Source organism: Xenopus laevis, chromosome 2S (genome assembly GCF_017654675.1).
Source record: "Xenopus laevis strain J_2021 chromosome 2S, Xenopus_laevis_v10.1, whole genome shotgun sequence".
Lineage (NCBI taxonomy): Eukaryota > Metazoa > Chordata > Amphibia > Anura > Pipidae > Xenopus > Xenopus laevis.
This window is the reverse complement of record NC_054374.1, coordinates 9,471,065-9,495,545: the sequence shown is the minus strand read 5'-3', so window position 1 is coordinate 9,495,545 and position 24,481 is coordinate 9,471,065. Positions and strand designations below refer to the sequence as shown.

Genomic DNA, 24,481 nt, shown 5'->3' with positions numbered 1-24,481 from the left:
AGCCCTGAGGGACCCCACTAAGAACCTTACTCCAAGTAGAGAATGTCCCAATAACAACCACCCTCTGTACCCGATCCTGCAGCCAGTTATTATATATATATACAAAGTCGAAAGTAGCGACACTCACAGGTTTTGTAAAGAGTTGAAAAACAAAAAAACTTGTTTATTAAAGCTCAACGTTTCAATCCCCCACAGGGAGCTTGCAAGTGATTTCACAATACAGATTTGACTATATCACAAGAGATCTCGGTGTTGCTTGTCTTCTTTTTGCTTATACTATACATTACCGTGCACCCGGTAGTATATATAGTTTGCAAAAACGAAGATGCACACCAGGATTTGGCAAAAAAGTTAAAAATCCATTTTTATTAATTTACATTTAAAAAGAGCTGGTCAACGTTTCGGTCTAATTCTAAGAATTAGACCGAAACGTTGACCAGCTCTTTTTAAATGTAAATTAATAAAAATGGATTTTTAACTTTTTTGCCAAATCCTGGTGTGCATCTTCGTTTTTGCAAACTACGTAATCTGCCATTGAAGGTAGCACCCAGGTATTTCACTTTAACGGTGTGCGTTAGGAGCTTTTTGGATTGTATATATATATATATATATATATATATATATATATATATATATATATATATATATATATATATATATATATATATATATATATAATAAAGCATACATAATTTTATTTATTCATGCTTTGGCAGATGGATGTGAAATGATTCCTAAAGCAGATCATAGCATTTTACTTGTGAAACCAGACTTGCTTAGTTTCATGGTTTAGGAGAATAAATTTAGAGTTAAAATGCCATCTGATCCCATCTCTCTCTCTATTTAAGCAAGGAAAATATACAGTTATACACCAGGCAAAATGCAATATATTTTAGTCCGCACAAACAAAGTACCTTGGATGCCAGAGAAAGAGGTTGATTCATATAATAATAATTATGTTGTTGTGGATTGAATTCATAGTATGAGAAATAACTGCCCTGCTTTAAACTTCATCCCCCCACCCATCCAAAACATTTATTTCCCAGAAAGATTCATTAGCAAAAGCATTTTACAATGCATGGAATGTAAAACTTCCCTACGGTGATCCAGGTTCATGTCACTGCTTTGCTAGCTACATGCCCGAACATCAACATCCCCTTTAAAACATAATAGTTTTTTATGGCCAAAACTGTCAAATTCAACTAGGGAATTGTTAAAATATGATTTGAGTTTTTTTTTAAAAAACCTTAATTCGATTTTCGAGATTTATCATACTCTGGCCCTTTAAGAACTCAAATTAGACTATTCGTCACCTAAATCCTGCCAAATTGCTGTTTTAATCGATGGGAGACGTCCTGGGATCAATTTGGAGTTGTTTGCAGCTTTCCTGACATTCGATTTTTTTTTCGGTACAAAATCAAATCGAGTTTTTAAAACTCGAATCAAATCTGATTTGAGTTTTCGGGTCGATCCTATTCACCCAAGTTTATAAAATTAGATTTTTTTTTAATAAAATTCGATTGGTCGAATTTCCAGTTCATGGGAGTTTATGGGATTTTGAAAAAAACTCCCATGAATTCGAAATTTGACCCTTGATATATTTGCCTCTATCTGTCCTAAATTTGTGTTGTATGCCTTTCTGCCCCCTCTAGCGGGGGTAACGATATTTTTTTCTGAATACACATCTACTGACTGTTTGTAGCAAGACATTTTTATAAAGCTCATGTCCTACCATTCAAGTGTTTTGGGAGAAGCACCTATTATGGGAAAGTTTCCAATTACTGAGGGCAGATTTGCAGGATTGCAGTACCCAGCACTGTTCTCTGACCTTCTACTATGTTCCTTCCAGTCATCTGAAATGAAACCAAATAAAATCTATTTAACAGTTTAGTGCAGGTAAGATTTTGCTAACGATGCAGCATGGTGGCTCAGTGTATACGTGTAGCACTTCTACCTTTCAGCAGTGGGTTCAATCCCAACCAGGGCACCATCTGCCAGAAGTCTGTGTGGGTTTCAGGAGCTGAAATTCCGATTTATAATTTGGAATTTCAACTCTGCAAGTGCAGAGAGCGCAATTGAACTAGCTATACGGCTCTCCCTACACCCGATTCAATGCTGTGTATAATGTGCGAGGGGGATTGGCATTAGAAAGGCCACCTCAGGCAGGCGCAGATTTCTGACGAGGGCCAACATCCTCCGGCACTCCCGCAGGACTATGCGCATATTTTCTTAGTGGAGCACTAAGCGTCTAGCGCAGGGCCGGATTTACTCATCTGCCAACAAACGCACTTCTTTCGAGAAGCCTACCCTCACTCTGCTTAACTACCAAACGCAACACCACATACAGTACCACATTTCTCACCCACTTAATTCGATCTTGCCCACTCCCACACCTTGTGTATTACTCCCTTCCCTTTAGAGTGTAAGCTCTTTTGCATTGGGCCTTCCTCACTTTTTGTACCGGTATTGATTGTGATGTATGTAACTCCATATGTTCTATGTATATAATTCATGTGATTTTGTTGTATAATCACATTTACTTTACAGTGCTACGCAATTTGTTGGCACTGTATAAATACATGTATAATAATAATCTGGCGCCCCGAAGCCGCCAGGTAATAGTGCCTGCCCGGTTTGGCTCACCGCCCATGCGAACGTGCAAACGACGCACAGGTTCACTGAGAGCTGCCCCGAGGCCGCTAGGACCTAGCCTCCGCCGTTTAGACGCACCTCCCCCCTGCGAGCGTGTGAGAGACGCGCCGGTGTGCGAGTGATGTGTCGGTATACTGAGGAGCTGCAGCTCCCGTTTGCCTCTTTGCATGTGGCTAGGCAGCAGGCCGACCCTGACATTTTTATGCCCTAGGCCTGAGCCTTTGTAGCCTCTGCCGATGCGCCCCTGCATAGTGGGAATGTGAGAGGGACCTTAGACTGTAAGCTCTTTTAGAGCAAGAAATGATTTATAACCTTTGTAAAGTGCTGCAGAAATGTGTTGGCGCTGTATAACAGAAACTAAAAGAACTGCTGGACGGCATATGAAGAAGGTCCTTTATGAAAGAGTATTTGGCAAAATCCATCCAAGTGTCAGGTTTTATAAGAACCAAGAACTTTTCCCAAAATAACACTAACATGGAGGCAAAACTGTGATTTGCCTGTGTTTAGTGATTTATAAAGGAGCCCCTCAGCACTACAAGTTTGTGTCCAGGTTTCACAATATAAGTTTTAGTAAGAGGCAGATTTATCAAGGGTCAAATTTCAAAGTTAAAAATACTTCAAAATTTATTTGAAATCAGAAGGTTTTTTACTTGTCTCATTCCGTGCATACAGCATTGGCTAGACAGCAAAATAAGAGTTTACATTCTCACATAAAGCATCATGGGCAGAAACATAGAAATTACTACTTTGTGTCCTTTAACCAACTCTGCATTCACTTCCATTGGTTTATAGCACAGATTCAACCTAAGTTTCAAAGCCAGAAATCCAAATTTGCAGACAGTCTGTTTTGCACTTATTGGTTCTTATCAGTGCAAGATATTGGACCATTGCTACTGAGGGGTGGGACTTGGATAGTAGCAAAATGAGGAACCAAACCTGGTTAGGGTGAGAAGGGCTAAAAGGAGTCAAAAAGCCCTTCACTAACAATTTACATGCAAAGTGAAGCCTTCTGGAATCAGAAGGTATTTACTTGTCTCATGCCATACACACAGCACTGCCTAGATACCAAAATAAGAGTTTTAATTCTCCCACAAGGCATCATAAAGGTGTGATTTGCATGTCTCCGCCCATGATGCCTTATGGGAGAATCAAAACTCTTATTTTGGTATCTAGGCAATGCTGTGTGTATATGGCATGTGTTATATAAGCACACCCTTATATTCCCAGCATTCTCTCTTCAGCCGTGGGAAACTACAATTCCCAGCATTCTCCCTTCAGCCGTGGGAAACTACAATTCCCAGCATTCTCCCTTCATCTGTGGGAAACTACAATTCCCAGCATTCTCCCTTCAGCCGCGGGAAACTACAATTCCCAGCATTCTCCCTTCAGCCGCGGGAAACTACAATTCCCAGCATTCTCTCTTCAGCCATAGGAAACTACAATTCCCAGCATTCTCCCTTCAGCCGCGGGAAACTACAATTCCCAGCATTCACCCTTCAGCCGTGGGAAACTACAATTCCCAGCATACTCTCTTCAGCCGTGGGAAACTACAATTCCCAGCATTCTCTCTTCAGCCGTGGGAAACTACAATTCCCAGCATTCTCCCTTCAGCTGTGGGAAACTACAATTCCCAGCATACTCTCTTCAGCCACGGGAAACTACAATTCCCAGCATTCTCCCTTCAGCCACGGAAACTACAATTCCCAGCATTCTCCCTTCAGCCGTAGGAAGCTACAATTCCTAGCATTCTCCCTTCAGCTGCGGGAAACTACAATTCCCAGCATTCTCCCTTCAGCCGTGGGAAACTACAATTCCCAGCATTCTCCCTTCAGCCGCGGGAAACTACAATTCCCAGCATTCTCTCTTCAGCCATAGGAAACTACAATTCCCAGCATTCTCCCTTCAGCCGCGGGAAACTACAATTCCCAGCATTCACCCTTCAGCCGTGGGAAACTACAATTCCCAGCATTCTCCCTTCAGCTGTGGGAAACTACAATTCCCAGCATACTCTCTTCAGCCACGGGAAACTACAATTCCCAGCATTCTCCCTTCAGCCACGGAAACTACAATTCCCAGCATTCTCCCTTCAGCCGTAGGAAGCTACAATTCCTAGCATTCTCCCTTCAGCTGCGGGAAACTACAATTCCCAGCATTCTCCCTTCAGCCACGGAAACTACAATTCCCAGCATTCTCCCTTCAGCCGTGGGAAACTACAATTCCTAGCATACTCTCTTCAGCCACGGGAAATTACAATTCCCAGCATTCTCCCTTCAGCCGTGGGAAACTACAATTCCCAGCATTCTCCCTTCAGCCGTGGGAAACTACAATTCCCAGCATTCACCAGAGGTGAAATCTGGCCTGGCTATCTGGGAGTTGTGACTCTCTAGCATGAAGTTTCATTTAGCCCCTGTGAGTCTGGTCATATAATACATCAGGTCCATGTGATGATTAGTAAGTACAGGGTTGTGGCTGGTGTGAATGCAGCTGTTTCCTGTCCTCATCCCTGAGTGGGAGCCTGAGCCCTTCCTCACTCGCGTAGTCGTAGTATCCTAGTCGATGGTCGAAGTATCCAAAAAATTACTTAGAATTTAGAATTTTTTTTCTTCGAAAATTCCCTCGAATTCACTTCGACCCTTGATAAATCTGCCCCTAAGTGTTGTGCAGCTGTTTAGTCATGGTTTAGTTATGGTTTAGTCATGGTTTAGTTATGGTTTAGTCATAGTTTAGTCATGGTTTAGTCATAGTTTAGTCATGGTTTAGTCATGGTTTAGTCATAGTTTAGTCATGGTTTAGTCATGGTTTAGTCATAGTTTAGTCATGGTTTAGTTATGGTTTAGTCATAGTTTAGTCATGGTTTAGTCATAGTTTAGTCATGGTTTAGTCATGGTTTAGTCATAGTTTAGTCATGGTTTAGTCATAGTTTAGTTATTGTTTAGTCATAGTTTAGTCATGGTTTAGTCATGGTTTAGTCATAGTTTAGTCATGGTTTAGTCATGGTTTAGTCATGGTTTAGTCATGGTTTAGTTATGGTTTAGTCATAGTTTAGTCATGGTTTAGTTATGGTTTAGTCATGGTTTAGTCCAGGTCCGGACTGAGAATTAAAATAGGCCCTGGCATTTCAGGTACACAGAGGCCCAATCAGCCCCCACCAGCCCACTAAATACTGACTGTCTATGGGACCTTATAGCAGCCCCTCTGGCATTTGCCAGAACCCAGAGATTGCCAGTCCGGGCCTGGTTTAGTCATGGTTTAGTCATAGTTTAGTCATGGTTTAGTCATAGTTTAGTCATGGTTTAGTCATAGTTTAGTCATGGTTTAGTCATAGTTTAGTCATGGTTTAGTCATAGTTTAGTCATGGTTTAGTCATAGTTTAGTCATGGTTTAGTCATAGTTTAGTCATGGTTTAGTCATAGTTTAGTTATTGTTTAGTCATAGTTTAGTCATGGTTTAGTCATAGTTTAGTTATTGTTTAGTCATAGTTTAGTCATGGTTGAGTCGTAGTTTAGTTATGGTTTAGTTATGGTTTAGTCATAGTTTAGTCATGGTTTAGTCATAGTTTAGTTATTGTTTAGTCATAGTTTAGTCATGGTTTAGTCATAGTTTAGTCATGGTTTAGTTATGGTTTAGTTATGGTTTCAGACAGGCCCGGACTGGCAATCTGTGAGTTCTGGCAAATGCCAGAGGGGCTGCTATAAGGTGCCATAAAAAAGTCAGTATTTAGTGGGCTGATTGGGCCTCTGTGTACCTGAAATGCCTGGGCCTAATTTAATTCTCAGTCCGGACCTGGTTTCAGAGGAGGGATATAAAGACAAAGCTGCTATTCAGGAATTTTGCCGAGAGAACTCGCACGAGCTGCTTTGCTGTAGGGGAAAGACATTGTCCTGTCAACTGTTCTATTTCCAGCCAATATAATAAAGAACAAGCTGCTTAATTCATGTGTTTCCTTAGTATGAGACTGAACATGATGTTAACTCAGGAAATGAATAACAATTTTGTGCAGTGCCTCAGACACAAGCCCAGCTCCAAACACACCAGAGACCTCAGTGTATGTGAGAGAACTGACTGGAGGTAGAGACGCCACTGACTATATATGTGCATGTGAGGGGCGGGGCTATTATAGGCGGGGCCTCCGGGTGCTGTGTTTGTGCGTGTGAAGGGCGGGGCTTTCAGTGACTGTTTGTGCATGTGAGGGGTGTGAGTGGGGAAGTGCAAGAGGGAGGGGGGAGACGGGCGGTGGCGGCCGCAGAAGCAGCAGTCATACGGGCAATCAGGCATTGTCGGCCTTTGGATGTATCGTACGGCTTGTTAGAACTCCCCCCTCAGGCTGCTGGCTCATGATCTCGCCGGGCTGCCTTGATTCGCCGTCGCTCTACAATCCCCGTCCCGTGCTCGGGATCCCAACAGCAGCGGCTGAAGAAGGGGGAGGAGGATTATCTGGGCCATGACCGTGGAGCAAAATGTCCTGCAGCAGAACTCCCAGAAGGTAAAGAGCTGCCTCAGTACGTAGCGCTGAGTATGTAGCGCTGAGTATGTAATTCTGAGTATAACACTGAGTATGTAGCGCTGAGTATAACACTGAGTATGGGCCTGACATGAGATTGTTAGTGAGGTTACTGTGAGCCTGGCATGACTTGTACCCACCTTCCTGCACGTTCATGTGCCTCTGTGCCATGTACTAAATGTGTGCCATGTACTAAATGTGCTCCATGTACTAAATGTGTGCCATGTACTAAATCTGTGCCATGTACTAAATGTGCTCCATGTACTAATCTGTACACACAGGTTCTGCACCAACACTCACCTGTCCCGCCTGCTACACTTCTGTGCATATGCTAATAGTACAGGCAGCCAGGGAATTGTGGGAGTTGTAGCCCTCTGTGAGTGCAGATTCCTGTGCCAGGGGACCCAGCATCTCAGCCCACCTATGCTCACTAACTTCTCTTTAGCTATTGATAATCAACAGCTTTGAGTAAGAGGGGATGCTGGGATCTGTAGTTCTGCTTATTGAGGAACCTGATTGTAAGGACTTTGTTTCCAGAAATGGGAAATTCCTTTTCAGACACTGTATCTAGATCCCTAAACCTATAGGACCTATAGAGTGTCCCCTTACATTTCTGTGTTATGTAAATATGAAACTGATCCTGGTTAGGGTGAGAGGCTAAAATGAGTCAACTCACCCTTTCCCTAGCAAATACTTGCAACATTTACATGAAATCAGAAAGTATTTACTTGTCTCATACGACACACAAAGCACTGCCTAGATACCAAAATAAGAGTTTTCATTCACCCATAATGCATCATGGGCAGAGATATGCAAAACACTTATTTATGTCTCTTAAGTCAACTCTGTATCCAGAACTGCTGGTTTATAGCACAGATACAGCCTGATAGTTCAGAGACATATATCCAAACTTGTTATATCTCAACAGTACTAAATATTGGGACATGGCTTTTTAGGGGTAGGACTTGGAGAGTAGTGAAATGAGGAACCAAACCTGGTTAGGGTGAGAAGGGCTAAAAGGAGACAAAAAACCCTTCACTAGCAATTTACATGCAAAGTGAGGCCTTCTGGAAACAGAAAGTATTTACTTGTCTAATGACATACACACAGCACTGCCTAGATACCAAAATAAGAGTTTTAATTCTCCCATAAGGCATCATGGGCGGAGACATGCAAATCACTCCTTTATGTCACCTTATGGGGGGTGAATCAAAACTCTTATTTTGGTATCTAGGCAATGCTGTGTGTATGGTATTAGACAAGTAAATATCTTCTGATTTCAGAAGGCTTCACTTTGCATGTTTTATGTAAACACACCCTGCTGCACCTACACTGCTTCCCTTTAGCCGATGCAATCTACAATTCCCAGCATACTCTCTTCAGCCATGGGAAACTACAATTCCCAGCATACTCTCTTCAGCTGTGGGAAACTACAATTCCCAGCATACTCCCTTCAGCCGTGGGAAACTACAATTCCCAGCATTGTCTCTTCAGCCACAGAAAACTTTGCATGTTTTATGTAAACACACCCTGCTGCACCTACACTGCTTCCCTTTAGCCGATGCAATCTACAATTCCCAGCATACTCTCTTCAGCCACGGGAAACTACAATTCCCAGCATTGTCTCTTCAGCCACAGAAAACTACAATTCCCAGCATTCTCTCTTCAGCCACAGAAAACTACAATTCCCAGCATTCTCTCTTCAGCCACAAAAAACAACAATTCCCAGCATTCTCCCTTCAGCCACGTGAAACTACAATTCCCAGCATTCTCTCTTCAGCCACAGAAAACTACAATTCCCAGCATTCTCCCTTCAGCCACGGGGAAACTACTATTCCCAGCATACTCCCTTCAGCCACAGAAAACTACAATTCCCAGCATTCTCTCTTCAGCCACAGAAAACTACAATTCCCAGCATTCTCTCTTCAGCCACAGAAAACTACAATTCCCAGCATTCTCCCTTCAGCCGTGGGAAACTACAATTCCCAGCATTCTCTCTTCAGCCATTTGAAACTACAATTCCCAGCATTCTCCCTTCAGCCGTGGGAAACTACAATTCCCAGCATTCACCAGAGGTGATGCCTGGCCATCTGGGAGTTGTGACTCTCTAGCATGAAGTTTCATTTAGCCCCTGTGAGTCTGGTCATATAATACATCAGGTCCATGTGATGATTAGTAAGTGCAGGGTTGTGGCTGGTGTGAATGCAGCTGTTTCCTGTCCTCATCCCTGAATGGGAGCCTGAGCCCTTCCTCACTCACTTGTGGGCTGCCTATAGTTCTCCAGCTCCCTGTCTGGAAGCCTAATCCTGGAGCGGAGGGGATGGGGAACCCCTGTCATTCCGGTGGTCTCAGATCAGTGTTACCAGCATCAAGTGTCCACTTCATGGTGGGGGTGTACAATACATTCAGCGTTGAGTTGTATTCTTTGATTAGCTAAAATGGTACATTGTGCACATTGTTGAAATGCATCACTGGCTGCTGAGTCTGTGCTGCTCCCCTGTAGGGAGTAAATACATATTTATACCCCTTTTGTACACTGTTCATGTTGCATACATCAGAATCATTATTTATGCACACTGTTGTGTAGCGCAAGATGTCGCAACCTTTCATTCCAGTCAGAAGATCTCATTTGTACTTCAACACCAACCTGTCATCCTTCTCTACATTACTGGGTAATACTACGTGTACAGATTTATATGCAATAATACCAAAAATACCAAATACCAGTAATACCAAAGACAAAAATAATTGATTTGACTTAATACAGGTATGGGAACCGTTATCCAGAATGCTTGAGACTTAGGTTTTCCGGATTAAGAAACTTTCCATGATCTGGCCACCATACCTTAAAAGAGAAGGAAAGCTACAGAAACAGTTTATTGCCAATAGATTAGCCACAATAGAGCAAGCTATAACACTATATTTATTCTGTAGAATGTTTTACCATACCTGAGTAACCAGCTCTAGAAGCTCTCTGTTTCTTTAGAATATAAGCTGCCATATTAGCTTGGTGTGACATCACTTCCTGCCTGAGTCTCTCCCTGCTCACTGATAGCTCTGTGCTCAAATTACAGGGAAGGGAGGAGGGAGTGGGGAAAATCGAGAGGGAGAGAGGAGCAAACTGAGCATGCTCAAGCCCAAGCCATTACTGGCTATTATGTTACACATCCAGTCACTCCAGCCTTTATACATTACATTTCTGGCTAAATAACTATATTAGAAACATTTTTTATTTTGCATAGCCTATCTATTTACCCAGTTTTTATTTTCACACTGAACTGTTCCTTTAAGTTGCAAACTTATCTTTAAAGGGGCAGTTTACCTTTAAGTTAACTTTTAATATGTTATAGGATGTCCTATTCCCAGCAGTCTTTCAAAATTGGTCTTTTAATTATTTGCCTTCCTCTGCTATATCGTTACTGCTTTTCAATGTGAGTCACTGACCCAGCAGCCAAAAAAACAAACTATTGTTCTGTGATCTTCAAATGTTATTATTACTGTTACATTGTATAACTTATTTTTCTATTCAGGCCTTGTCCTAGCCTTAATCCAGTCTCTCATTCAAACCACTGCCTTGTTGGTAAGGTAAACAAGACCCTAGCAACCAAATAGTTGCTGAGATTCTAAACTGGAGAGTTGCTAATTGCTGAACAAAAAGCTAAATAAATGAAAAACCGCAGAAAGTAAAAAATCAAAACCACTTGCAAATTGTCTCAGAATATCAACGTCTATGTCATTCTAAGGCGAACAACCCATTTAAAACTACATTATATATAAATAGTAAATAGAATTTTTCTACAGAATGCCTGATATAGCCTCTCTGACCATGCATTAAAGGAGAAGTAAAGCTTAACTAAAGACGTAGGTAGAATTGTTTTACATGATGTTTTGTGCTTTTGTACCAGCCCAAAACAACCACAGTCCTTTAGCAGTAAAGATCTGTGTCTCCAAAGATGCCCCAGTAGCTCCCCATCTTCTTTTCTGCTGATTCACTGCACATGCTCTGTGCTGCTGTCACTTACTGAGCTTAGGGAGCCACTCACAATTTACAGTACACACAGAATAGAAATGTCACAATATAAGGCTGATTGGTAATTAATACACATAATTACTACATGGCAGCACAGAAACCAGTGCAATTAGCATCAGAATTTAATAATCAGCAAACCTGTAACATCAGCTTATATTACAGCCAGGGAAGCTCATTTTCTGCTGGATAATTAGTGACGACCCCTAAGCTTAGCTTCTCAACAGCCAATCAGAGCCCACTGAGCACTTTCCAAGATGGTGACCCCCTGTGACAAGTTTGAAGTCAATGGCAGAATTGACTTATCTTGTCTAGAAGTTTCTGTGGTCTGCACTGGAATTAGCCTAAAAGGTTGCCCTTTTCAGGCAAAAATTAAAAAACAACAATTTGGGTTTTCGCTCGATTTTAACTAGTCTTTACCTGAACCAATTAAATTGAGCTCTTTTAATAATAATAAATAAGATCAAATCATGGATTCTAATTTGGTCGGACTTTTTCTATTTATCAAAATACAATTTTTATGATTTTTTTTTTTTAAAAAAAAAAAACCCTTAAGGTTTTTAAACGACCTAAGGGTGCCTCCCTGACACTTTGGGGTTCCAGGACTGTTCCAAAAACTTTTTAAGATGTGACTTGGGTGTCACTAAGGGCAGAGAAACACATTGCAATTCGGGAAGATTAGTTGCCCGGCGACAAATCTCCTCTTCTTCGGGGCCACTAATCTCCCCAAACTGCCTCCACTGCCTTCCAGCCAGCTAGAATGAAAATCGCCGGCAGAATGGCACTCGGAGCGTTTAATTTTCCAAAGTCACCTGACAAGGAAACTTCGGGGGACTTCAGAAAACGAAGGGCTTCGAGTGCCATCCAGCCGGCGAATTTCATTCTAGCCGACGGGAAGGCAGTTCGGGGAGATTAGTCGTCGGGTGACTTTTCCCCCCCGAATCCTGACGTGTCTCTCTTCAGTAGAACAGCCCTAGCAAGAGTACACATCTGTATCATCTTCACTTACATTATTACGCCATATTTTTTGCTGAAGATAAACTGCAATGAGTCAGAGCTGACTCATAGTGCCTGAATGGCTTTGGAACTGTTGATGTGCCTCGGTGCACTTATTGTATATTATTATTGTATATATTATTGTATATAGTGCGCTGCATCCCTATATTGTAACAGAACAAGGCAAGGGTTTGCATGCATATGGATGCTTAACGGAGCATTTACTAGGGATGCACCGAATTCAGGATTCGGTTCTGGATTCGGCCAAGATTCAGCCTTTTTCAGGCCGATGCACCGAATATGCAAATTGTGGGGTGGGCGGGATTTCATGCGACTTTGCGTTACAAAACAAGAAAGCAAACCAATTTTTTTCCACTTTTTCCTTTCCCGCCCCTAATTTGCATATGCAAAGTAGGATTCGGTTCGGTATTCGGCCGAATCTTCCAAGATGGATTCGGGGATTCGGCCGAATCCAAAATAGTGGATCCGGTGCATCCCTAGCATTTACATCTATTACACTCATTTTAAATAGAAGTAAACAGACGTTTTACAGATATTTTACTTGCAATAAGCACATAGCAGATCCTCTTTAGGTTGTAGTTTTCTTTGTATTGTGAACTAAAACGTGTATCCTCACGGGATGATTGGCATTGTCGTTCTAAAACAGCTGCTATTTCCAATCTCAAATTTATACTGATATTGCCTAAAAGCAGCCAGCCAAATCCTAAATACCAAGGCTGCTAAAATTTCACTCCTGATTCCTAACTGTGTCAGTGGGCACCGCCACTCATATATCTGATGGCATTCTTTGCGGTTTTCTTTAGCTCCTCCTTGAACTATATTTCTCTCTCTCTCTGACTCTGATACAAAGGTAGGACCATTTTGCAATGTCTTTTTTTTATAGAGATTATTCTATGCCCTGTTTTTTTTTTTTTAAAAAAAACACACATTTCTATAGGTTGTGTATATCTTTCTCATTGGTCATTACCAGTGTCTTTGTTTCTGTTTGGAACCAGGAGCAAGAACTGGAAACAGTGCCACCAAATATAGCAGATACACAGCCTGAAGCCTAGCCCTTATTAAAGCGTAACTATCGCGAAAAAAACCCATTTAATATAAGCTTTATCATACTGAAATAAGAAACTTTCTAAATACAATCTATTAAAAATTCTGTACCGTTTCTGAAATAATCAAGTTTATGTTCACTATCCCTCTCTCAGCATCTCTTTCTCCTCAATCTGTCTTCATTCAGGAGTTGGGTGTTGGATATTCATTGACAGTTACATCCAATATATCTTATAGGGGGGCTAGAAGATGTATTAGAGCTCACTCTATTAAATCACCAGACATCATGTCTCTCTACATGCAGAATTTGTGCAAAAGGCAGTTATTTTGTTAGATTTTGTTTGTACTGGAATCAGTTATTTGAGTGAGCTCTAATTCATCAGCTAGGAAATACAATCAATTAAAAATTCTGTAGCGTTTCAGAAATAATTAAGTTTAAGTCTATTTTTAAGTCTATTTAAGAAATAATTAAGTTTAAGTCTATTTCTCTTTCAATATCCGTTTCTCTTCATTCTGTCTTCATGCAGGTGTTGGGTGTCAGATAGATGCTGAGAGAGGAATAGTGAAGATAAACTTGATTATTTCAGAAATGATGCAGAATTTTTAATTGATTGTATTTATAAAGTTTCTTATTTCAGTATGCTGAAGCATATATTAAATTTTAATTTTCACAATAGTTTCCCTTTAAGGAGATCCAGTAAGGGAGAGCAGGACTGTTCTTTGGAGCATTGTTGCTGCAGTTGGGTTGGGGGCCCTATTTTTTGTGAATGTCTTTGCTTCTATACTGTTGTAGGAAGTGACTATTGTTGGTCATCATTTTCATTAAACAAAATGGGATGCAAAATTCTCAGTAAAAATCCAAACTAGCCTAAAAAAATAGAAATAACTGATATGCCACTTCAAATTAATAAGTGTTCTAGGAGTTATTGGCATTTAAAGGGGCCTCCGTGTGTTTGCCCTCTTTTCTTGGCTATTTAGTTTGGCTATTTAGTGTGGGGAACATTTAAAAAGGTTAAAACAGATAAAACAAAAGTGCATTACAATGTAACGCATCGTTCTATACAGAAAACTCCTAATCGCCAATAGGAAGATTTAATTGCATATACAAGGAAATTACAGCTACTGCATTAAATGTTAATTACAGAGTAACCAGATGTCTTATGTAATCGGCACTTTATCATTAGGTTTATACAATTATTCTGAGCACTCTGTCCCATAAAACAGCACTTCTTTTCAAAGGAATTCTTCCTTGAGACATTCTTTTTGCTTGATCAGAGGAGATCTCTGGAGACTGGCATTTTTACAACATCAAATAACAGTGATGGAACTACGGATAATTATTTCCAGGCACCTCCGGCTATTTTAAAGCAAACCACTCTATTCTTATTCTGTTAGAGCCCCTTACTTGGTACTTATTAGGCACAGGTGCAGTATGTTTTTCCTGTTTACCATGTGCCTGACCATTTAATAGTTCGCCCTCCTCGTCCGCCCTCCTATGTTCTAGTTCAAGATGTGCTCAAAGTAATCCAGCTTGAAAGTAATATTAAACATTGTACTTTAAGGGGGTTATTGATCAAAGGTCAAATTTTGAACTGATGTGAATTTTTTTTCTACTCAAATAAATTAGAATGTAATCATAACTCGAATGGCAGGTTATTTATGGAAAATGTAAGGGGCCGATTCACTAAGGGTCGAATATCGAGGGTTAATTAACCCTCGATATTCGACTAGGAATTAAAAATTTTCGTCATCGTAGTCGAAGGGTTTAGCGCAGATAGTTCGATCGAATGATCGAAGGATAATTCCTTCGATCGAACGATTAAATCCTTCGCATCGAACGATTCGAAGGATTTAAATCCAACGATCGAAGGAATATCCTTCGATCAAAAAAAGTTAGCCAAGCCTATGGGGACCTTCCCCATAGGCTAACATTGACGGGAGCTTTTAGATGGCGAACTAGGGGGTCGAATTTTTTTTATAAAGAGACAGTACTTCGACTATCGAATGGTCGAATAGTCGAATGATTTTTAGTTCGAATCGAAATCGTAGTTGAAGGTCGTAGTAGCCCATTCGATGGTCGAAGTAGCCCAAAAAAAACTTCGAAGTTCGAAGTTTTTTAACTTCGAATCCTTCACTCGAAGTTAGTGATTCGGCCCCCAAATGTCTAAAATTCAATTGAATGGGAACAACCCAAAAATGTAATTTGTATTCGAAAGGACTATGAATGAAACTCGAATCAAATTTTCCTCCGAAAAAACCTCGATTGTCAGGAAGGCTATTAACATCTTAAAATGTGTCAAAGGACCACTGTCAATGACTTGTAAATTAAAATTGTTTCCATGGTCGAGGTGTGATACAATCTCACATTCGAATTTACATTCGAGTTGGTGCTTTTAAATTCGCATTTGTGAGGGTTTTTTTTTGAGCAGCTGCAGGGGGCAAAGATCATGGAGCCAGATTTAAAAAGATAAACTGGGATTCTATTTGAAGGAATTTTTAGCTGCAACCACTGGTTCTGCAGAGTTGGAGAACGTTTGTATTGAACAATACTATAAAATCCACATTAGATTACATGACAACACAGGACCCAGAGCAGACTTCACATTCTGATCATTAATCAGTCTTGTTGTATCGGTTTCTAGCAGATATTATTTGACTAGTGCTGTTTTGATAATTTATGATAATCCCTAAGCAGCCCAGACCACACTGAGCATGTGCACAGTCTTGGTCTTGCAAAGATGTTTAATAAAGTAACAAGATGGTGACCCCCTGTGGCCAACTTTGAAAGCATAAATCATTTGTTTGATTAGGCTTGTGGTGCAGTAAGTTTATGTTTATGTTTAGTATACAAAATATAGCATTCCTAGCCTTAGTCTATTTTAGACTTTACTTCCCCTTTAAAGGATCAATAGGCAAGGAAATGCACCTACCATGGAGGTCTCAAGATGAGATGATCATCAAAAAATGTTTTGATGATGTGAACTATTAAAATGAAAACATATATGTATATTTTCTCTTGATACGGGCGTTAAAATGAAGAGTTTGTTTTTTCTGCAGTGCTGATGTTTTAGCTGCTAGCAGTGAATTAATACCCTGAAATGTCCTTTGAAAGAATATGGAACTCGATTTCTGGCGAAATAATTTGCAAGAAAAGTGTCAACCTCACTTAATTATTAGACTGCTCAGTATCACTTCTGCTAAAGGAACATAACACCCCCCCCCCTTGTCATCATTGCAATAAATAGGGTTTGTGCCAAAAATAGATTTTGCCTATTGTTTTAATTTGGAAATATCTGTTTTTTTGTTTCTTGCGCTAAACCGGGCAAAATTTTAAATGAAACTGAAACCTTCTACTTCCTCATCCAAAAGAGTGATGTCAGTCATAGAAGTACAGTGGACTGTTTTTTTGGCTTTGCTTTTTGGGGTCAGGAAGTTGAATGTTGCTTTAGATTCTTTATCAAAATTTGTCCTATTTAAGAGAGAGAATAACAAAAAAACAAGAAATGCATAGATGTTTTCTGATTAAAAGCATAGGCAAAAAGTATGTTGGCACAACCCCGATTCATTGAATCAATGTTGAAAAATGGCTATAAGGTCTCTTTAAAGGGCATGTAAAGGCAAAAAAATAAAATCCCATTTTTACTTTCTTTAATGAAAAAGAAACCTATCTCCAATATACTTTAATTAAAAAATGTGTACCGTTTTTATAAGAAACCTGACTGTATGCAGTGAAATTCTCCCTTCATTTACTGCTGTGGATAGGAATTGTCAGACGGTCCCTAACTGCTGAGCATGGAAACAATCATACTTATGAACAGCAGGGGGAGCCCCCGCCTTACTTCTCAGCCATGCAGAACTCAAGCAGCTTTGTTTATGACGATCCCTAAGCAGCCCAGACCACACTGAGCATGTGCGCAGTCTTAGTCTTGTAAAGATGTTTAACAAAGTTACAAGATGGTGACCCCCTGTGGCCAACTTTGAAAGCATAAATTATTTGTTTGATTAGGATTGTGGTGCAGTAAGTTCATGTTTATATTTAGTATTCAAAATACAGCATTTTTAGCCTTATTCTATTTTAGACTTTACATGCCCTTTAAGAGCTGTGCCATGTGTAAGGAAAAAATACTTTCCAAAAGGAAGAGGTGGGTAGAAAGTAAATACTTGTTGCACCCAGTGCTATTTTGGAACACAAACAATACTATAATCAGAAATATTAGTTGGCTGAAGATTGCTGGAATCCTATTAAAGTAAATACTGAATGGCAGACAAAACAAAGAAAATAACAATGTCTTGAGACAGATAGATATAATGTAGCAACATATTGAGGCAAGATGGAAGACATATTGATGATACTGCTTTCCTGATATGTTCATTGGAATTAGTTTGCCGAGTCCAATGTGGTAGGCAAGTTCATAGGATTGTTCTGCATGGGACAAGTAAAAGTCCCTGAAAATATTGTGCCCGCAGTAAAGTGTCTGCATTACACCTTAAAGGAAAACTATCCACCCCCCCTCAGAACAATGTAGATTTATATAGTGTATAAAGTACCCCCTCTTGTATAATATAAGGATATTATAAGTTACCGAGGAGTTTCATGACCATACAGTCCATGGAACTCCGAGGTAACTTCTAATATCCTCATATTTTGCAACTGGGGGTACTTTATTTATTATAATACACAAGTTTCAGTGAGTCATGTGACAGAAATGACATCAGAACTCACCGTTTATAACTGATGACATCAGAACTCACTGTTTATTAGGATATAATTTACAAGATATTCATGGCTTTTGTGTATTATATAAATATTATGACTATACTTTTTTATTAGTATGAGCCATTTGGTAATCCTAAATAAAAAATTGCCATTTTAAGAAAGAAGGGCCGCCCCCTGGGATCCTAGGATTCACGGTGCACACAAACAAACCATACATGTTAGGTCACATGAGCCAATTAACAGACAGAGTTGTGTCTTTTGCTTCCACACTTCTTCCTGTTACAGTTAGAGCTGCAGTATTTCTGGTCAGTTGATCTCTGAGACAACACAGAGAATATCATATAATGGAGACTCGAGGGAAAATGAGTAGAGCCCAAAGTGTAGTAGCAGTACTTCTGAAAAATCTTTTATTTCACACCAAGAAAACTTTTCTTGCCAGGAAACTGCATCCTTAGGTTCGCATAGGTGTGTTTTTGTTTAAGGAGGCAGTGCAACTTTAAAATGCTACAGGTATGGGATCCGTTATCCAGAAAGCTGTTATCCACAAAACTCTGAATTATGGAAAGGCCATCTACCATAGACTTTTTTTTTTTATCCAAATTTTTAAAATTGATTTCTTTTTTCTCTGTAATAATACAGCAGTACCTTTTACTTGATCCAAACTAAGATATAATTAATCCTTACTGGAAGCAAAACCAACCTATTGGGTATATTTAATATTTTTTAGTAGACTTAAGGTATTACTATCTAAAGTGCGAAAATATCCATTATCCAGAAAGCCATGGATCCTGAGCATTTGGGATAACAGGTCCCTTACCTGTATTGATACTTTCCTGTGAATAGGGGTAGTGTTGGTACACTATACTTTTTCACTATACTGTTTCTATTTTACATTTGGTTCATTTTGCCGCCACCCAGTCCACCGATACCATGGATATAGCATTGTAAGAAGCAGGATAGCTAGAGTGTGCTCTGTGTATCGGAGGACTGGTGAGAGAAGAAACGTTATGTTGATACAATCATGTAAGGGCCTTCAGTGCTGGAACAGTTAACGGAATTATCATGTGCTTGGCACCAAAGTGGGAATAAATGAATATGAAATCCTGTAATACATAGTGCATAAGAACAGGTGGGCTGTTACTGGATCAGCCCATGCACATGAGAGCTGGCAAGGCATAGCATATTTTAGATGCAAAAGGAGATCTAACATGGCAAATAAAAAATGTTTGAGGAGTCACATGCAACTTTGGTGGCATAATTTGGCAGCAGGGTGCCTAAAAAATGTACTGACCCATGGGCTTGACACACAACCTGATGCACCATAGCTGCCAGTGAATGACCATTGGCACATAATGAAGTGAACTAGAGTCCTGCGCGGAACCAATTTTTGAGACCCCGACCCGAACTTGCAGGCCACGACCCAAACTGCTATCTGCCTATTTACTCACTTGGATCTGCCAACCGACCCGCAGCTGCCTTATTTGCAGCCGGATCCGCAACCCGCCTACCACCATTAAACAGGAAGTGCTGCAAACCGGAAGTGAGATCATCAGAAGTGGGTGGAGATGGAAATAACTTTTGTCATGAAAAGTGATAGACATTAGATAAGAAATACAGATGAGACCCGCAACCTGACCCGCTTCTTTACCCGCAACAGAAAATCCGACCCTCATCCTGCAGCCTACTCGCTTTTTTTGTGGGTAACCCATGGGTACTTGACCCAATGCAGGACTCTAAAGTGAACAAGATCCAAATATCTTCTTTGCTTTTTTTCTTGTTCTAGTCATTGGGGCTTTTGGCTTGAATGAACGAAACAGTCATAAGTTGGCCATACTGTGCATGACTACACATATAATACCTGACTGCCAGTTTCCTTTTATGTGAATGACAGTCGGCACCGAGAGGCATTGGGGGTTTGTCGGCCAATTAAATTAGGTCAGTCAGAAATGCTCTGCCTGCAGTTCCCTACAAGTGACTGTCATAGTCAGTCAGTCGGCCTTTAGTTGCTATAGGGAATGCAGAATAACGGTCAACATAATAAATATCTCAAAGAGAAAGGGACTGATCGGATTGTCTGTATTGTTCTTTATGTTGAAGTTGAATTCATCCTTGTTTTAAGCTGCAGTTTCTGGCTGTGTCTGAGCTTTTGGAAGAGCTCCCTATGCTAGGAAAGTTATGTAGGATGTTTTACTAGGTGTGTTATTCTGGAAACAGAAGTTGGCAAGGGGCAGAGGTGCCAAGAGTCCCGGCCTTGTTTGTATGGGAAACTAAATGCCAAATCTGTGAAAGATTGAGAGGCTACTGTTGATGAATCATTATGAAAGAAAAAAGAAACTGGAAGGCACATTCAAAACCTCTTATTTAAAGTAAAAAAACACAAAAGTCTGGTATGTTCAGCTTTTGCTGGTTGATTGGTTTCTTTAGCAAGAGCAAATATAAGGAGGGTGCCCTGCTGAAAAGGGGCAATAATCAGCGCAAATTGTTCCATTATTGGTAATGGACTTATCTCCAACCAACTGATCTACAGCTTTTTCCGTATTTAACAGGTTGATAACACCACTATGTCCACCAATGTTTTTATGATCTGAAATAAATGTAATTTGTTCACTGTCTTTTATCTCTGTATTAGGAGTCAGTTGTGCTGCAGTAACTGGAAATTTAAACAGAGTTCTGGCCAGCTGAGATCCCCTTGGCTGCTCCTGTAGCTCTATAGAAAACCTTAAATATGAAGAAAGATTAGCTTTTGAGATATTCACCTTTGTTAAAGTTCTCTGTTGGATTAGTTACCTTGAAAACATTTTGTTAAAGGAACTGTAACACCAAAAAGTAAAAGTGTTTAAAAGTAATGAAAATGTAGTGCAGTGTTGCGCTGCTCTGGTACAACTGGTGTATTTGCTTCAGAAATTCTACTATACTTTACATAAACAAGCTGCTGTGTAGCCATGGGGGCAGCCATTCAAGCACAGGATACACAGTAGATAACAGATAAGTACTAATATAGTTTATATGAACAAGCTGCTGTGTAGCCATGGGGCAGCCATTCAAGCACAGGATACACAGTAGATAACAGATAAGTACTACTATAGTTTATATAAACAAGCTGCTGTGTAGCCACGGGGGCAGCCATTCAAGCACAGGATACACAGTAGCTAACAGATAAGTACTACTATAGTTTATATAAACAAGCTGCTGTGTAGCCATGGGGCAGCCATTCAAGCACAGGATACACAGTAGATAACAGATAAGTACTACTATAGTTTATATAAACAAGCTGCTGTGTAGCCATGGGGGCAGCCATTCAAGCACAGGATACACAGTAGATAACAGATAAGTACTACTATAGTTTATATAAACAAGCTGCTGTGTAGCCATGGGGGCAGCCATTCAAGCACAGGATACACAGTAGATAACAGATAAGTACTACTATAGTTTATATAAACAAGCTGCTGTGTAGCCATGGGGGCAGCCATTTAAAGCTGATAAGGGAGAAAAGACACAGGATACACAGCAGATAACAGATAAGCTCTGTAACATACAATAGGATTCTTCAGAATGTGTCTGCTATCTACTGTGTATCCTGTGCTTGAATGGCTGCCCCCATGGCTACACAGCAGCTTGTTTATATAAACTATAGTAGTACTTATCTGTTATCTACTGTGTATCCTGTGCTTGAATGGCTGCCCCCATGGCTACACAGCAGTTTGTTTATATAAACTATAGTAGTACTTATCTGTTATCTTCTGTGTACAAGGTAGAAGCAGTGCCTTACAGCCAGCAGATCAGCCGATTCTCTCCCTGCAGTCAGCCCTGGCCATTTGGTTTTGGTCCAAACGATTGGTAGCCGCTCTACTCTAATAATTAACTGAGAACTATAAGTGCTCTTGGGCTGGGAACATTTAGATAAGCAGAATGTCTGGTCTGCTTTCTCTATGAATTGAAGGCTGAGTCAGGTGCTCACTTGTTTTGGGTTTTCTGAAAACAAAAGAAAAAAGCAGAGAAAGTGCCACTTATTTTTCACTATGTTATTATGTTACTCTTCAATTTCCATATTCAGTTTTGGGAAGCCTGACACACACGCACAGTACATAGCAAGTATCGTTATGTAATAAAGGGGGTGAACCAACAAATATTAATAAAATATGTAAAATCAACGAAGCCTTTTGATAAACTGTTATGTTAGTGAGCAATAACTTACACACACACACACACTAATACAGGTACAGAATCTGTTATCCAGAATGCTCGGGACCTGGGGTTTTCCAGATAAGGGATCTTTCCATAATTTGGATCTTCATACCTTATGTCTACTAGAAAATCATGTAAACATGAAATAAACCCAATAGGCTGGTTTTGCTTCCAATAAGGATTAATTATATCTTAGTTGGGATCAAGTACAAGCTACTGTTTTATTATTACAGAGAAGAAGGAAATCATTTTGTTTTGGTGTTTCATTCTGGCACCTCAGTGATCCAGGAGCATCTGAAATGTTACAATTTGCTACATTGAGTTGATACAATTAGTAGATTTCTCAGCAGTATCTGTGGAATATGAGCAACTATTGTATGAATTCTAACAGCTGCCTTCAATGAAACTCAGAGATTCTGCTCAGCAGGGACAAAGATAGGAAATGTATCAATTAAATGTATTAATTTAGAACAGTAAAAGGGCAGAGACAAACGCTGCTATTTCGGGAGATTAGTCGCCCAGGGACAAATCACTTCTTCTTCGGGCGACTGATCTCCCCGAACTGCATTCCTGTCAGCTCATGAGGCAACTTCGGGCGACTTCGGAAAAGTGTATGAAGGTGACCATCCCCTTTAAGATAAGCAGGTCTCTTGGGGAAACTGACTCACAGCTTAAAGGGCAATTCCACCTTCATTAGCAAAACTATTATAACACATAAAACATGGCCCTAAAATGCTCAGAAATGTGGTCAAACGTTCATATCCTGCCTGTAAAATGGCACTGATAATTAGGGGGTTTGGCCATAAAATGGGCATGTTAAAACATTTTTTTGGATGTTTTTGTTTCTCTTTACATTTTAGGAGGTATGGCTAAGTGTATTATCACTGTTTGTGCCATTTAAACATTACCCGTGTACGTATGGGGGCATATTTATATAGTGAAATTCACCAAAAAACTGTGTATAATATTGCATGGTGTGTGTAATTGTGCGCCATATGAACAGCTGCCGTTGTTTTACATTTTTTCACCCCAGGTGTCACTCTAATGGTGGCCATACACGGGCAAATAAAGCTGCCGATATCGCTCGTTTGGACCGATTTGACAGCTTAACTGCCCATGTATGGGGGTTTCCGACGGGTCTTCCCAATCGAAATCTGGCCACGATATCGTAATTCAATCGTTCGGCCATACGGCTGGAACGTTCGAATTACCCCCGATATAGCCATGCAGTTTAGTGGCATATCGGGGAAAGATCCGCTCGTTTGGCGATGTCGCCAAACGAGCGGATCTTTGAGTCTATGGCCACCTTAAGAAAAAACGGCAACTTCTTGGGACCTGAGATTTTCTCCATGCCTTTAGTCTGCTAAAAAATCAGTTAAGCCTTATGTAAACCCTCCTATTGCCTCCAATAAGGATTAATTATATCATAGTTGGGATCAAGTACAGTGTACATTTTTTTTTACAAATTTTAATTATTTGATTAAAATGGGCTCTATGTGAGATGGCCTTCCCATAAATAAGTTTCTGGATAACTGATCTCATACCTGTATTAATAGGTTTCTGTTTCAGAACCACATCTGGCCTTCTGGGGTGTAGAATAAATGTTAAATAGGCAACAGAGTATAAAGAGGGTTGAGTCCGTGGAATGCCTGTTTAGTTCTGTTTGTAAAGACCTGTGGCTTAGCATGACTGCCAGTACATTGTGTTGGTATAAATGCTCACCTACTGAGTCTCTTGGGGAAAAATAACAGGTTGTGGGTATTTATAAATGGCCATATATATTCCAAAATGTAAATAACTAGTATACAGAGAAATCACTCCCAGAGAGCACGAAATTGCCATCCCATTTACTGAATGAACATCACTGAAACTGCTTCATTCACTCAATAGAAATGCTGCAGTAAGTCTTTGTTTTCAGTTTAATGAACCCTCTCTTATACAATGACAATAAAGAGCAAACTCTCTTTATTTTAGCACCAGCAGACTTTTTTGAATCAGCTGAGGGAGATCACTGGCATCAATGACCTCCAAGTACTCCAACAAGCTCTTAAGGTACGTTGCACTGCTTCCCCTTGCCCTTTCATTAAACGAGCTGCCCGGTGTAGAAAAAGGACACGAGGTTACATTGCACAGATTACTGGATCCGGTGTATTTAAATGAACTTTTTGAATGACGTCGAGAGTGATATTCTGAGACAATTTGCAATTGTTTTTTTTTATTATTTGGGGTTTTTGAGTTCTTTAGCTTTTTATTCAGCAGCTTTTCAGTTTGCAAAATCAGAGATCTGGGCGCTAAAGTCCATATTGCCCTAGCAAAAGTGTATTGATTTGAATAAGAG

General features: G+C 40.1%; 1 protein-coding gene across 4 annotated transcripts in view; it reads left to right on the top strand.

The window, feature by feature from the left end:
- The first annotated feature begins 6,830 nt into the window (after positions 1-6,830).
- The window catches only part of usp25.S (ubiquitin specific peptidase 25 S homeolog), a 79,166-nt gene continuing 61,515 nt past the window's right edge, over positions 6,831-24,481 (top strand). For 3 of the 4 annotated variants that reach the window (XM_041583356.1, XM_041583355.1, XM_041583353.1), the window contains exons 1-2: positions 6,831-7,135; positions 24,118-24,195. In XM_041583356.1, the coding sequence (XP_041439290.1) occupies positions 7,094-7,135; positions 24,118-24,195 (120 nt within the window). In that variant the 5' untranslated portion in view covers positions 6,831-7,093. The remainder of the gene's footprint in view (positions 7,136-24,117; positions 24,196-24,481) is intronic. The other variant, XM_041583354.1, reaches the window with a different exon arrangement.